This window comes from Mastomys coucha, unplaced genomic scaffold (assembly GCF_008632895.1).
Source record: "Mastomys coucha isolate ucsf_1 unplaced genomic scaffold, UCSF_Mcou_1 pScaffold22, whole genome shotgun sequence".
Lineage (NCBI taxonomy): Eukaryota > Metazoa > Chordata > Mammalia > Rodentia > Muridae > Mastomys > Mastomys coucha.
In genome coordinates this window covers 622,864-638,386 of record NW_022196905.1, presented here as the reverse complement: position 1 = coordinate 638,386, position 15,523 = coordinate 622,864, and the positions used below count along the sequence as shown (strand labels likewise).

The following is a 15,523-nucleotide window of genomic DNA, read 5'->3' as shown; positions in this document are numbered from 1 at the left end:
GGGGGGGGCTAGGAGGAGACAAGGAAGGGGAAACTCTGGCCAACAGGATGTAATCTATGGGAGAATAGATAAATTAAAAAAAAATGCCCTCAAAAAATATTGAGCCTTTTTTTATTATTTTATTCTTTGCACAGTTTTTATTCATTTTATATCCTGATCGCTGCCCACCCTCCCGATCCCCCAGTTCACACAGTCCCTTCCTCCATCTCTCTCCCCTTCTCTTCTGAGGTGGAGGCCCCCTACTGTGTATGCCCCCCACCTTGGCACATCAAGTCTCTACAGGGCTAGGTACATCCTCTACCACTGAGGCCAGACAAGGCAGCCTAGTTAAGGGAACATATTCCACAGAGAGGCAACAGATTTAGGGATAGCCTCTATTCCAGTTGTTGGGGGACCCACAAGAAGACCAAGCTGCAGATGTGTGGAGGCTATATATAGGTCCAGCCTGTGTATGCTCTTTGGTTGGTATTCAGTCTCTTGAGAGCCCCAAGGGTCCAGATTAGTTGATGCTGTTGGTTTTCCTGTGCAGTTCTCCTTTAGGCCTGAAATCCTTCCCCCAAATCTTCCATAACAAAGGCAAATAGTCTTTACCTGACCGTCTGGGTGCCATCGTCTTGAAGATGATAAGCTCTAGCAGTATTTTTCTTAGCCCACTCAACATGCTCTTCTTGGTTCCATGTCCCCACAACTACAGAAGTTTTTCCATTATCTTTGTCCTAGTATATAGAAAAATACTAAATTTTAAAATTACACTTGCCATTTTTTTGTATATGCTCAGTCATCAGTCTTGGCATCAGGTACCTCACCAAATGAGCCACAGGATGCCCGTGACAGTGTTTGTAGTAATGCATGTTTGACATGAGTAAGTAGACCTTCCTATAACCCCCAGTCCTCATCTTCATCCACTTACTGGACAATGATGTGATGATATCAGTTAAAGTGAGGAAGTAGAATTTAAGTGATCTTCATTCTGTTTCTGTGAAAATGTAATTTAGCCTGACTCCAGATGTAGTAACTTGTGACTCTATCTTTTCCTTTTCCTATTTCTCTTTCTGTTGTATCAATTTCTTCCTGGAGATGTTTTTCCTTTAGTTTCTTATATATGTGTGAAGGCATATGTACTCACAGGATTTGGGCTCAAACTCAGGTTGTCAAAAACACAGCACATTCTTTCATTTGCTGAGGCATTTTCTTTTTTGATTCAATGCCAACATGTCAACCTCCTAAACCAAAAATTTAATTGCTCATATGTATTTTATGCAATCATATACATACTACTATAATGTTTTGAGAGGAAAGGGGCATCAAACCCATGATATAAGCTTTTATTTATATCAAGTACACATACAATGATAACAAATAATTTTTAAAAGAAAAAATTAAAGAAAAAACATACTGGTGAAGTACTTTACCATCAAGTTAAAGCCCCAGTGCCACTACTGTGATGTTGTTATGAGTCAAATATATCTCTGCCAAAACATTCCTAAATTTATAGTGTGGGGAAGTAGAAACTGATGGGTGATATTTAAGTCTTGAGTATTGTATCCTTATGACAGGAGGCTCTGAGTTTAAGGGCCTACCCTTTCTACACTAAAAAATTAGTTTAGGCATATGGATATCTAGTCTGTATGTTTGTCTGTGCAGTGTATGGATACCTGCTGCCCATGTGACCAGAAGAGCATGCTGGATTTACTAGGACTAGAGTTACAGATGCCTATAAGTGACCATGCAATGCTGGAAATTGAAGCCTGGTCTTTTGGAAGAGCAGTTGCTTCTATGAATCACTAAACCATCTCTACACAGCTGAAAGTGCTCTCATTCCCTTCTCCTCTTGCTTTGTGTCATTAGATGAAAAAAGAAGGACCTCACCAGATGGCAGACACTCTAGAAATGTGAAATCTAGTTTCTTTTCATATTGTTATCCAGTTTGTAGTATGCTGTTATATAGCAGTACAAAAATGGACTAAGACGCCTAACCTTACAGTAAATCTTCACTTCCCCTCTCTACTTTTACATAAGAACTTTGAAGTTTTACAGTTGTGACAGTTCACTTGATGGCACTCATTTCTGTATAAAACCATATAGAATCTTTTTCTGATTCTACCTTCATTTTATTTATTTATTTTGGTTTTTCGAAACAGGGTTTTTCTGGATCGCCCTGGTTGTCCTGGAACTCACTCTGTAGCCCAGGCTGGCCTTGAACTCAGAAATCCACCTGCCTCTGCCTCTCAAGTGCAGCGACTAAAGGCGTGTGCCACCAACGCCCTATTTTTTTTTTTTTAAAGGAAACAAAATGAAACACTATACTTTGTCTTATAAAAGTAAGTTCTTGCCCCCTTTCCTTCCTTATTCCTGTTCTCCATATTTTATGTCAGATAATCATGCTAGGCAATGATATACTTCTGATTAATAGTACAGAAAACTTGTTAAGCAGCAAGTGAAAAAAGCAGTCACTTCCCTAGTAGACTTTATTATCCAAAGGAAAAGAGCTATATTTCTTCCCTTCCTTTCTTATTTATTTATTTGTTTATTTACTTATTTATTTTTTGCCCCAGCAACTAGACTTGTTACTTCCCAGACAGGGACCGGAACACAAAGTGTCTAGGAAGTTACACAGGGAGCATGGCTGTGTGGGTTTGAATTCCAGTCTTATTATTTATTGCCTATGTAAAACCCTTGTTTCTCTTTCTGAAACTTGGGATAACAGGACTGACTTCTGAAAGGTGTTTTGAGGATTAAATGAGTTAACATTTAAAGTACTTAGTACCTGGCATATTACTTTTTAATATATATACTAATTCTATATATTATATTCTATTATTTTATATATATATAGTACTAGAATATTATATTCTAATACTAGTAACCTAATAGTTTAACAGAAAGTTATAGGTTAATGACCTAGGACAAATTAAATTTGGTAACTTATATGGTAATGGGTTAAGTATATGGTAAAGAGTCATTAAAATAGCTGCATTAACTTTCTGGAAGGCATTTTCCCAGTGTGCACACCTGTAACCCCAATACTTAGGGGGTTGAGTAATCAAGACATTCTGAGTTAGTAAGACCCAGTCTCAACCAACCAATCAATCAACCAACCAACCCCCCCCGGAAAACCCAAACCAACCAAAGCTCCCAAACTAAACAAATGCAAAACAATAATAAAAAAAAAAAAAATTAAAACCTTCAACCTAACTCAACCCAAACCAAGTAAAAACAATAAAACTCTGAATAAGTAGACTAATGTAACTATCTAAAACGGTCATTAAAGTACTTTCATAGTGGACTGGGGATGTGGCTCAGTTCGTAGAGTGCTTGCCTAGCATGTAGAAAGACCTGAGTCTGACATCTAGCACCATTTTAAAAAGGCAGTGTACTAGGGCATGCATGCAATCCTAGTACTTAGTAGGTAGAGGCAGGAGGATCAGATGCTCAAAAGTCTTTCCCAGCTAAAGAGGGAGTTTGTAGGTAGCTTGGATTAGAGACTGTAGCTCAAAAAACAAAACAAAAAATGAACAAACAAACAAAAACAAGAAAACAAACAGAAATGAAATTGTACTTTCTTTTAGCTGAGAAAGGTGGTATAGTTACCAAGTATGATTAATTTTGTAATCAATGTACTATTCTACTATTTATTCATTTCTTAAGGATGAATTATAAGAATAACTCTAAATTAGAACAGCCCCAATAGCCTATTAATCTTCTAGGCTCAGGGTAGTTTAAAATACAGATAGTTAACAAGCAATGTTCTTACAAGATGACTGAAATCAGTTAATACTAACTTTTCCAGTTTCTAAAAACCAGGAATACTCTGGTTAGTATTACCATATTAAAATCATCTTACAGTTAAAAGTAGTATTAAAGCCTTTCTTTTTTTCCACAGGAGATTTTAAAGATTTATTTTTTAATTATGTGTCTACATGTATGTTGTACACTTGAGTAGTTACCTATAGAGGTACATGAGGCACTGGATTCCCTAGAGCTGGAGTTAACAGGGAGTTGTGAGTTGCCTCACAGGGGTGCAGGGAATCAAACTTGTGTCTTCTACAAGAACAGTACACATGCTAAACTGCTGAGCCAATTCTCCAGCCATCATAGACTTCAAAACTTTAATCCAGTGATGGTGATGCAGTTCAATGCTATTAACATTTGACATATCTAGGAGGCCCTGGGTTTGAGCTCCAGTACTACAAAACAAGTAAGCAACCTGGATTGTTGCTATTCTATACCTCATGATATTGATGTACATGTTTGCCATAGCAGAATTCATATTTCCACCAACCAACACCCTAAAAGAAAGAAATAGATAAAGTTATACACAGAGAAGGGAGACTGACATAACAAAGCCATATGATAGTGTGAAGTATATATAATTTTTATGATTTATAAAATCAATAGTGTGGTTTAAAATGAAAAGGACAAAACCAAAAACATGACAGCCTGGTGTATACAGTGAGTTCCAGGATAGCCAGGGCTATGTGAGTCCCTGTCTCAAAACAAAACAAAACAAAACAAAAAAACAAAACAAAAACAAACAAAAAAACCCCAAACACCTTTGAGTGTATTTACACTGGTCTTAAGAGTCAGAGCAAGTGTTACCTTTTAAATGTAGCTCAAGTTTGAACTCTTGATTGTTGCATAACCAAAAAGTGAGAAATAAATCACTGATGCTCATTCTAACCATCAACCAAAATCATACAAGACTGCCTGCCACAGGAAACGTCAAACTTTTATGAGTAGAGAGAATATAATTAATGGGTGTGGATGAGACTGTAGAGATGTATGGGGTGGGGCAGGTGACTACACAAGGAAATGTCCATTGGTGACGGCATGATCCTGTGATTTCTCAGTAGGCACTTTTGTTCAGTGCTCCCAATGGCCATGGATTAGGTACCTGATACAGGTAAGGTTGTAAGATAATAAATCACAGTTTCACTTTCTTACCCCATGAAAACAGTAAGAGCCACTTAGGAATTCCTTTATGAGCTGGTCATCTGTCAGCTTGGAAATGTGGGTTGTTCCAACAGTGAGCACTGGCTGAGAGCCAACAGCAATAGGTTTGTGGATGGCCGGAAATCTCTCTTCTTTAGCGGATGGCAAATCTTCCTAAAATTAAGCAGACAGATATGTTTATGAGTTTCATCACATGTTTTCAGTTATAGCTTGTTATTATTTTAAAATCAAACAGAAATTTAGAAAAGTTTTTTTTCCCACTTAATTTTAATGTTTTAATAAAGGCGAACTTTGTGACAATAGTGAAAAACCTAGAAAAATGTTAGCTTTACCTCCAACTACTGGGTATAATAGTCCTCTGGCACACATAGGGAAAATTTCCATTTTATGTATTTTTGTTTTCCTTTTGTCAAGTACTTCTGGACTTACTAAGCTTTGCATCCTTCCACTTAGTTTTGTAGACGGCCTTAAAGGTAAGGCTAAGGCAGCATGGGGGTGAAAAGGAGTGGCAGGGAGTGAGTAGTATCATCAGTTGTGATTCCTTAAATGTAGCTCAACTGGTTGTTGCTCTGGAGGAACCTGAAATTTGCTCAAGTAGATGCACAATAAAAAGGGGATTCACAACTACACACGTGTAAAGGAAGGCTAGATGGAAAGGACTTTGATGAAGAATTGAAATATGAAGACTTTACCAAGAGAAAACTCACGATCAACCCTTGAAAGGTGAATAATTTGTGACATTTGTATATCTAATTGTGACTTAGGTATATGCTTTGTGTTTGTGTATATATTCATGAGGATTTGAAGAAAAGACTCATTCGGGGATATATAATATTTAGAACTAAAGAGATTATCAAACCTTTTTATGGTGAGAAACTAGCTAAGGTCTGGATGTTGTCTTGCAGGTATTAAGCAAAGGTAGGGAAGTGTAGGTGTGTGTGTGTGTGTGTGAGAGAGAGAGAGAGTGAGGGAGAGAGAGGGAGAGAGAGAGAGTGAGGGAGAGAGAGGGAGAGAGAAAGAGAGTGAGGGAGAGAGAGGGAGAGAGAGAGAGAGAGAGAATGAGGGAGAGAGAGGGAGAAAGAGAGAGAGAAAGCGCACATAAAGGACTGAGTCTAGGTCCTCACAATATGCAGTCAGGTATACTCCCTGTTTCAAGTGAAGTACTTACTTAGTTAAGTACTTACTTTAGAAGTATCCAGTGAGGAGGAATTTCAGGGGCAAACCTAAAGGTAAAGTGTTAAATAAGGATTGTGACCCAGGTCACGTTGACAGGAACCTAAAATGACAAAGTTGGTGTGGAAAGGAAATGTTACTTGTCGATAAAGTTAATAAAATAGGATCTGATGGTTACCTGAATATTGACTCTTAATGAAGAGGAAATAAATGTAAACCAGTATTGAATAAGTCAGTATAATGATCATAAGTGGGTAGATAATATACAAAATTTGAGAAGTAAAGAGTTTCCTACTAAGGAGAGGACCTTGGCCCTGTGAAGGTTCTGTGCCCCAGTGTAGGGGAATGCCAGGGCCAATAAGTGAGAGCGGGTGGGGTGCAAGCATGGGGAGGGGGGAGGCAACAGGCGTTTGTTCTTGTTGTTTTTGTTTGTTTGTTTGTTTATTTGTTTTTTGGAGGGGAAACTGGGAAAGGAGAAATCATGTGACATGTAAATAAAATATCTAATAAAAAGAGTTTCTTACTAATTTAGATATGCTGTCTCCTTTTTCAGTTGATATGGTAATTGTAACTATTTAATAGTGTGACTCTTTTAAATCTATTTTAGCTCACAGGAGTCCTTAAATGGTTATTCTCTTAGAAACCAATGACTACTCTTTTTCACATAATCAAAACAACCAAGGTGCTTTTTTCTTTTGTTTTTAATGGATGCTAGCCAGGTGTAGTGGTGCATGCTTCTAATTTTATTGTCTCTTATTATACCCTGCATATCAGATGTTTACATTACAATTCAAAACAGTAGCAAAATTACAGTTATTAAGTAGCAATGAAATAATTATTTTATGATTAGGGGTCACCATAACATGACACAACATAAGGAACTGATTAAAGGGTCAGAACATTAGTACAGTTGAGAACCACTATTTTATGGCAATTGTCAAGGATGAATTCTGATCCTCTAGCCACAGCCTTCCAAGTGCTGTATTATACAACCTTATCACTAGGGTTGGCTTTAAAAAAAATATATATATATATATTTATATATTTATATATATATATTTAAATTTATGTCTGTGTGTATCTAGGTATGGCATGTAGAAGCCTGTAGAGGCCATCACAAGAATCTGCGCCCCTTGGAGCTGGAGTTATAGGTAGCTGTGAGCCACCTGATGTGGTGCTGGGAGTGAACTCTAGAAGAAAAGGAAGTGCTCTTAATTGCTGAGCCATCTCTCCAGTGCTAACATGCCTGGCTTTTATATACACATTTTATTATTTATTAAACCTTTTATTTAGTATGTGTACATATATTGGAGGTCACAGGGCAATTTACAAGAATTCACTCTCTCCTTCTACCATATAAGTTCTGGGAATCAGAGTCAGATCATCAGACTTGGCAGCAATTACCTTTACTCACTGAGCTACCTCACTGGCTGGCCCTGCTGTTTTTAGACAGCATCTCATTATGTAGCTTAGGCTGGCTGAGAATTCATGGTTCACCAGCCTCAGTCTCTTGAATGCTAGGATTATAGCACTATTACTCTTTTTTTTTTTTTTTTTTTTGAGACAGGGTTTCTCTGTATAGCCCTGGCTGTCCTGGAGCTCACTCTGTAGACCAGGCTGGCCTTGAACTCAGAAATCCACCTGCCTCTGCCTCCCAAGTGCTGGGATTAAAGGCGTGCGCCACCACGCCCGGCAGCACTATTACTCTTAATTTGCAAAGCATTTTGACTAAGATCATTTTTTAAAAACATCTGCTTATTTTTTATTTATATGAGTACACTGTAGCTGTCTTCAGATATACACTAGAAGAGTGCATCAGATCCCATTACAGATGTTTGTGAGCCACCATGTGGTTGCTGGGAATTGAACTCAGGACCTCTGGAAGAGCAGCCAGTGCTCGTAATTACTAAGATCATTTTAAAGTTCCTGTTAGTACACAGTACTATTAAGGGAAGGACCAAAGAGAGTTGCAATTATAACCTTTTCACACAGCACTCAAAATCAACCAGAATAATGTGGGGATTACTTTTTCCTTCTATCAGACTGACATATTTTCTGGTCATCTCATCCACAATGAACCCAGTGATACTTTTCTAAAAGGTATTCAAAGGAAGGGCTTAAGAGATGACCCTTAAAAGGTTTCTTTTAGTTCCCAGCACCCATATAAGGTGGCTCTGAACTACCCACTAACTCCAGCTCCAGGGTATCTCACATCCTTTTCTGGAGTTATCCCACACACGTGGTATACACACAATTAAAGAAAGCCTAGTTGGTTTTTTGTGCTTCAGTGTAATGTAATACCTACATGAAACAACCACTTTGTAAAGACTGAACAAAATACAAGACCACAGAAGAGAAACAATCCTCTTTCTAGGATAATGATCCTGATTCCAAAATAAGGGCACTGGAATTAAGTCTTCAAATATAAGTAACAATTATGGAAAGGAAGGGAGGTCACAATATAATACAAAAAGAAATATAGCACATTCAAAGGTAGGAAAGCCGTGGAGAGCATGGACCTTTCAGTAAACGTTACATCATTCAAAATGGCTGAGAAGCTAGTGTAGGCTTCTAATTCTAGTGCTTAGGAGGTGCAAGGAAGGCTATCTTCAACTATATAGTGAATTTAAGGCCAGATGAGATAGTTCTCAAAACAGTAACAAAAACAAATTAAACTTCCAAACCTGAAAACAAAACTCCAGCTAATATATATGGAATGGTGATTGATGATGAAAACCAACTTTTCAGAGAGGCTTGTACTCTACAAAGAGAGACTTCACCCTAAAATGTGGATCATAAAGGATTCAACATATGATCAGATGTGTGGATTAGAATGTGAATTTATAAAAAGTCTGGATTGTTGGTCCTAGAAAATAATAAAGTTTGGAACTACTGACAAGGCAGATTTGAAAAGATTTAGAAGAGAACAATGATAGCCCTCAGTGAACCCTTAGAGATAAATGAAGATAAGTAAGAAGTGACTGAGAAGCAGGCATGGTCTTTTAAATGGTCAGGACTGTCAGCCTCAGGCTACTCAAGGAAACAAAGTGAGACCCTGCCTTAAAAAACTAAATAAACAAACCAAACAACATTTAAGTTCTTTTGGTCAGTTGGATAGAGAATTGATTTGTACACTGCATGGAAAAAGCCTGTCCAGGAACTATGTCTGTTTTAAGCACAGTACTTTAAAAACAATGGGGGAAAACCAGGCATAGTGGTACATGGCTTTAATCTTAGCACTTGGGAGGCAGAGGCAGCTGGATCTCTGAGTTTGAGGCCAGCCTGGGCAACAGAGTAAGTTCCAGGACATACAGGGCTATCAAGAGTCTTTGTCTCAAAATTAAAAAAGAAAGAAAGGAAGGAAGGAAGAAAGAAGCAAAGAATGAGATATAACTGAAACTGTATGACCACCAAGGGAGGAAGAGGGAAGAAGTTTACAGACGTGGTTAAAGGAGAGTGACAGAGTATAAAATGTAGGAGGTGGAGTTAGGGCTGTTGTCTTTTTTAAAAAGCTTAGTTGGAACAACGACTAAAAAACTTAGTAAGATATTATATACGGAACTGGAGAGATAGATCTGCACTTAAAAATCACTTGCTACTTTTATTTAAAGATTTATTTATTTTATGTATATTGGTACACTGTAGCTGAACAGATATTTGTGAGCCTTCATGTTGGGAATTGAAATTTTAGGACCTCTGCTCCCTCGGGTCAACCCTACTCGCTCAGTTCCTGCTCGCTCCAGCCCAAAGATTTATTATTATACACAAGTTCACTGTAGCTGTCTTCGGACACACCAGAAGAGGGCATCAGATTTCATCACAGCTGGTTGTGAGCCACCATGACACTTGTTCAACTATGTTCATAGCAGCTTTATTGTAATAGCCAGAAACTAGAAACAACCTATATGTCCCTCAACTGAAGAATGGACCAAAAAAAAAAAAAAAAAAAAAAAAAAAAAAAAAAAAGTGGTACATTTACACAGTGGAGTATTAACTCAGCTATGAAAAACAATGGCATCATGAAATTTGCAGGCAAATGGATAGAACTAGAAAAGATCATCCTGAGTGAGGTAACTCAGACCCAGAAAGACAAACATGTACATATAAGTAGATATTAGCTGTAAAGCAAAAGGATCACCATGCTACATTCTAGAGACTCAATAAAGCTAAATAACAAGGAATGCTCAGGGGGAATGCTTGAATCTCACTGAGAAGGCAAAAAAAGAATAGACATCCTGAGTGGACAGGCAGGAGTTGGATATGGAGGTGAGTGAGGGGACTGGGTAGGAGTGGGTGTGGGGATGGAAACAGGATCGATGAGGTAGCAGGAGGATGGAGGGAGATAGTGCTGGGAAAGACAACTGGAACAGGGTGGGGGGTACCTCTGGGGTCAACTAGAAACCCAGAGAAATGGAAACACCCAGGCATCCATGAGAGTGACCCTAGCTAAGACTTCTTTCAATGAGGGATATGGATCGTGCATCAGCCACCTTCTCCGACTATCTCTGTAACCAGACAAAACTTCCAATGGCAGGACTGGGATAACAACCTAGCCACAAAATCTCTGACCTACAATTTGTCCTGCCTAGAAGATGTGCAAGGGTAAAGATGGAGCAGGAATGGCCAACGAATGATTGGTCTAGCTTGAGACCTATGAGAGGGAGCCCACCCCTGATACTGTTAATAATATTCTGCTATACCTGATGTGTGGTTTGAATAGGCGTGGCCCAGGGAGGGAGTGGCACTATTAGGTGTGACCTTGTTAGAAGAAGTATGTCTCTGTAGGGATGGGCTTTGAGAGACCTTCCTCCTAGTTGCCTGGAAGTCAGCTTGCTCCTGGTTTCCTTTGGGTGAAGAAGTAGAATTCTCCAGCACCATGCTTATCTTGATGATAACGGACTGAACCTCGGAACCTTTAAGCCAGCCTCAATTAAATGTTGTCTTTTTTAAGAGTTGCCTTAGTCATGGTGTCTCTTCACAGGAATGGAAACCCTGCAGACAGGAGCCTTGCAAAGCTATCATGAGAGAGGCTTCACCCAGCAATTTATGGAAACAGATGCAGAGACCTACAGTCAAACATTAGGTAATTGCTTAGGAAATCATGTGGAAGAGGGGGAGGAAAGATTCTAGGAGCCAGAAGTGTCAAGAACACAAGGAACACTACAAAATCAACTAACCTGGGCCCATAGTGGCCTACAGGAACTGAACTACCAACTAAGGAGCATTCATGGGACCAACCTAGGCCCTATGCACATATATAACTGTTGTGCAGTGTGGCCTTCATGTGAGACTCCTAACAGAGGAAGCAGGGGCTGTCTCCAACTCTGTTGCCTGTCTTTGGGACCCTTTCCCCCTACTGGGCTGCCTTGTCTAACCTCAAGAGAAGATGAGCCTAGTTTTACTGCAATTTGATATTCGAAGGCTGGTTGATATCCATGGGAGGTTTCCCCTTTTCTGAAGAGAAAGGGAGAAGTGGATGGGGGAGGGACGAAGGGAGAGAAAGGAGGGAGGAGGGAGGAGGGGGGAGGGAGGAGGGGAGAGGGAGGAGGGAGGAAAGGACTGGGAGGAGAGAAGGGAGGACAAACAGTGGCAGGGATGTAAAGTAAGTAAATTAATTAAAAAATGATAAACATTCTTAAAAGTATAAGATAAAGAGTTGATATACTCAAATAATTAGAATCAAAATTTGAAGTTAATAAAATAAATTGCCACTACAATGCTACAGAAATACTTAACACATTCGTGGTACAGGCTCTAAAGCATGAAAATAAAACACTGAGGAAGTATAATTACTTAACTCTCATACCTCTTTATTTCTCCTAAATGGCACCCTCAGTATCTCTTCCTGCTGCTCCAGCTGTCTTAGTGTGAGGGGTTTAAATGGAGATCCTGGCAGTGATTGACAGAATATGTCATTTACAGGTGAGGCCCGGAACCTATTCAGTAGAAAAAAACCATCAAGGCTAAATATGAATGCTTTAAAGCACATGTGTACTGTATGTTTAGAATATTGAATGAACATCTTACTTGTATTTAGGATGACTGCACAAGAGTGGTGTCAAAATGACAACTTCATATTCACAAGTTGTAACTTCAGCTACTGAAAGGATTTCATGCTTAGATTCAGGATGGCATATATACATCACAGTACTTGATCTGGGTCGATTTTGTTTCAGACTACAAGGTGTACCATTTCCCATTCCCACCGGATAGTAGGGTGTCATCTGACCTTCAATGTTTTTAGTGGGAATCTTAAAAAAAAGTGTAAGACAGACCTTTTATTAGAAATTTGAGGTGTGTTTGAGGATGGGACAAACATTTATTTAAAAAGAAAATTACATTTTCTTTGTAAACAGAAAAGGAAAATTTCTGTACTTTCTTTCAAGTCGACCCTAGTGTTCTGATTCTTAAGTTCTTACTTGAGCAAATATGTATTTAGGGATAGTATAATATAGAACAAACTAAAAATAAAATGTTAACTCAATGTATATTTAAGTGAAGAGTACAAACATATGAATAATCTGAGTTATTCTCTATAATTCTGAAGATACAAACTAAGCTAATGAAAAAATGTTCTATATTGGGCTGCTTAGCTCCTTCTTCACTAAACTTGTAGTGTGCGTTGTTTATATTTTATATTCTACAAGATTCAAGGCTTATTTCCAAGTAGAGCTGATAGAAAAGAAAAGAAAGGAAGGAAGAAAATAAAAAGCAAGCAAGAAAAAAAGCAGCATCGTTTGAACTACATGAATTGCCCTTTTACACAATACTACTCTGAGCATCCTCTGATGGACATATATGAAGTACCTACAATCTGCACATGCATAGCAGCTTTGCACTGGGCATAGGTAAAGCACAGTCCCTATTCTTAGCCTCTATTTTCATAGCCTGTGTAGGTAGGTAGCTTGCTATTTACATGTGCAGTTTATCTGTTAGTCATAAGAAATGAGGAACAAGCAATTAAAAAATACTCTTATTATCACTGTTTCCAATGCTACATAGAAAGCAATACCATCATGCATCATGATGGACTGGTATCTTAGCATCCTTCACAGACACATGAGTGATACTGTTTTCCTTTCCGTGGAGATTGAGCTTAGGGTGTCACATATGCTAGACACTGTTCTTCTCCTGGGCTATAGTTTCACTCTTCCTTGTTTTAATTGTTTTGACATCATTTATGTATCTGCATATATGTGCACACGCAGCTCTATGTGTGTGTGGAAGTCAGAGGACAACTCTCAGGAGTTGGTTCTCTCCTTCCGCTATATGGAAGTCCTTGAACTTATGATCCTCCTGCCTCAGTCTGCCAAGAAGCTGGGATTACAGTGTAGGTATTACTTAAAAGTAAATAGTAAGATTACAATATAATGTATTTATTTTTTGAGACAGGGTCTCAAGATGGTCACCAGATGGCCTGGGCTCACAGAAATTTGTCTGTCTCTGCTTCCTAATGCTGGAATTAAATGTGTGACCCATCATGCCCAGCTGGTGATATATCTTTCCATACAAAACCCAGTTGTCATAAATTTGTGAAATTTATCTGTCCTACTTCCTTGTGGCATTATACAAGGAACATATATGTAGTTTTTGTCACTAAGGTCATACCTAACAATGAAGTGTGAAAACTTAACACATCACTTGCCTCATTTGACTTTTCTTTTTCTTTTGCTTCTCGTTCTGTGGAAACAATGCAAGAAAAAGGTAACCATACAGCATGAACAATTACATCTATACAATAAAAATAACTATGTTTTAAAGTCAGTTTTGAAACATTAAACTTATTTTTAAAGAAGGTGCAAATCCTACAAGACCTTTGCTTTGGGGTGTGTTGTTGGGTATTGGTGCCAGGGCCTCACATGTGGTAGGTGTTGTACACCCTCTCCTTCGCTCTGCCCTTCTATCATTAAAGTTAGTGTTCCTAAAATGGCATTCTATGATAGATTTGAGTTTGGTTCCTGGGAATGACATGGTGGAGAGAACTGATTCCCACAAGTTTTCCTCAAAACTCCTTTATGCATGCAGTAGCACATACCTTGAATAAAGCTGTAATAATAATAAAGTTTAAAAAAGAAAGTCACATAAAATCCAAAACCATTTTTTCTTTTCTTTCTCTGAGTCAGTCTCATATTGCCTAAGCATATAGGCTTTGCTATGTAAAGCAAATGGCCTTGAATTCCTTTTCCTACTGCTTCTACACTCCAAATGCTAGGATTACAGTCCTGTCCCACCATGCCTGGACTTAAATTTTAGTTTCAACTTAAATGTTTTTTTTTTTTTGTTTTTGTTTTTGTTTTTTCGAGTACCAGGCTGTCCTGGTACTCACTCTGTAGACCGGGCTGGCCTCAAACTCAGAAATCCGCCTGCCTCTGCCTCCCAAGCGCTGGGATTAAAGGCGTGTGCCACCACCGCCCTGCTGAACTTAAATGTTAAACCAAAACCCAGTAGTACTATCATTATTGTAGAGACTAACCTTTTTCAAACAGAAGATTCTTAGCCAACATATTCCCAAGGTAGTATTCATGAATATTTACTTTCTACATTAAAAAAAAATACAGTATTTTACAAACATATTTCATTTGCTACAACTTAAAAACTATCAATATCACTATGGAATTTCTCATTTTATGTTTACATTTAAAGAAAAACATACTTGGCCAGTTTCTTTTTCTTCATGGTACTGTCGAATATGTTTTCCATGACATACTTCATAAGTCCAGTAAGATTCAATCTAAAAAGAAAGATATGTTTTTAAAAACACAAAAGCCATATAAGTTGATTGAAATTTTATCTGAAATTTTAAGCATCTGGAATAAATTTTTATGAAGTGACACATAATTATGTCACACAAAATGCAAAACTTGTATAGTATATGTGATTTCTACTAACAGGCTCTGTATGAAGATTAAGTCAGAAATAGAGCTAGGCCGTATTTAGGTCTGTAATAACTATCTGACTAATTTTCTACATAGCTTAAAAATAGGCAGCCAGTCCCACAACACCCAGAGGAAGCTCCACTCCCAGGGGCTCTGATACACCCAGGATCAGAGGTGAGGAGGAACCAACATCTGTCCCAACACTGGGTGTAACTGGGACTAGTGGGACCAGGCACACAGGAACTCCGCCAGCCCAGTGACTCGAGTTCCTTCTGGTGGTTGGTGTCCTGAACAGACAGACCTTGGGCGCAAGCTCCGCAGCCAGTCCCATAACACACAGAGAAAGCCCCACTCCCAGGTGCTCTAACAAGCCCAGGATCACAGGATCCCAAAATCACAGGATCACAGAGACAGCTTGACTCTGTGGAGTTCTGACAGAATCAAAATCATAGAAAGGACAGGCTCCAATCAGATTTAGCAAGGGCAGGTAGCACTAGAGATAACCTGATGGCGGGCGGCAA

At 38.6% G+C, this 15,523-nt stretch overlaps 1 protein-coding gene across 1 annotated transcript in view; it reads right to left on the bottom strand.

Moving 5' to 3' along the window:
* Positions 1-15,523, bottom strand: part of Erlec1 (endoplasmic reticulum lectin 1) — a 32,896-nt gene that overhangs the window by 8,359 nt on the left and 9,014 nt on the right. The window contains exons 4-11 of the mRNA XM_031341993.1: positions 14,780-14,857; positions 14,600-14,663; positions 13,772-13,806; positions 12,154-12,377; positions 11,933-12,062; positions 4,945-5,106; positions 4,230-4,289; positions 592-716 (exon numbers count right to left, since the gene is read on the bottom strand). Of these exons, the coding sequence (XP_031197853.1) occupies positions 592-716; positions 4,230-4,289; positions 4,945-5,106; positions 11,933-12,062; positions 12,154-12,377; positions 13,772-13,806; positions 14,600-14,663; positions 14,780-14,857 (878 nt within the window). The remainder of the gene's footprint in view (positions 1-591; positions 717-4,229; positions 4,290-4,944; positions 5,107-11,932; positions 12,063-12,153; positions 12,378-13,771; positions 13,807-14,599; positions 14,664-14,779; positions 14,858-15,523) is intronic.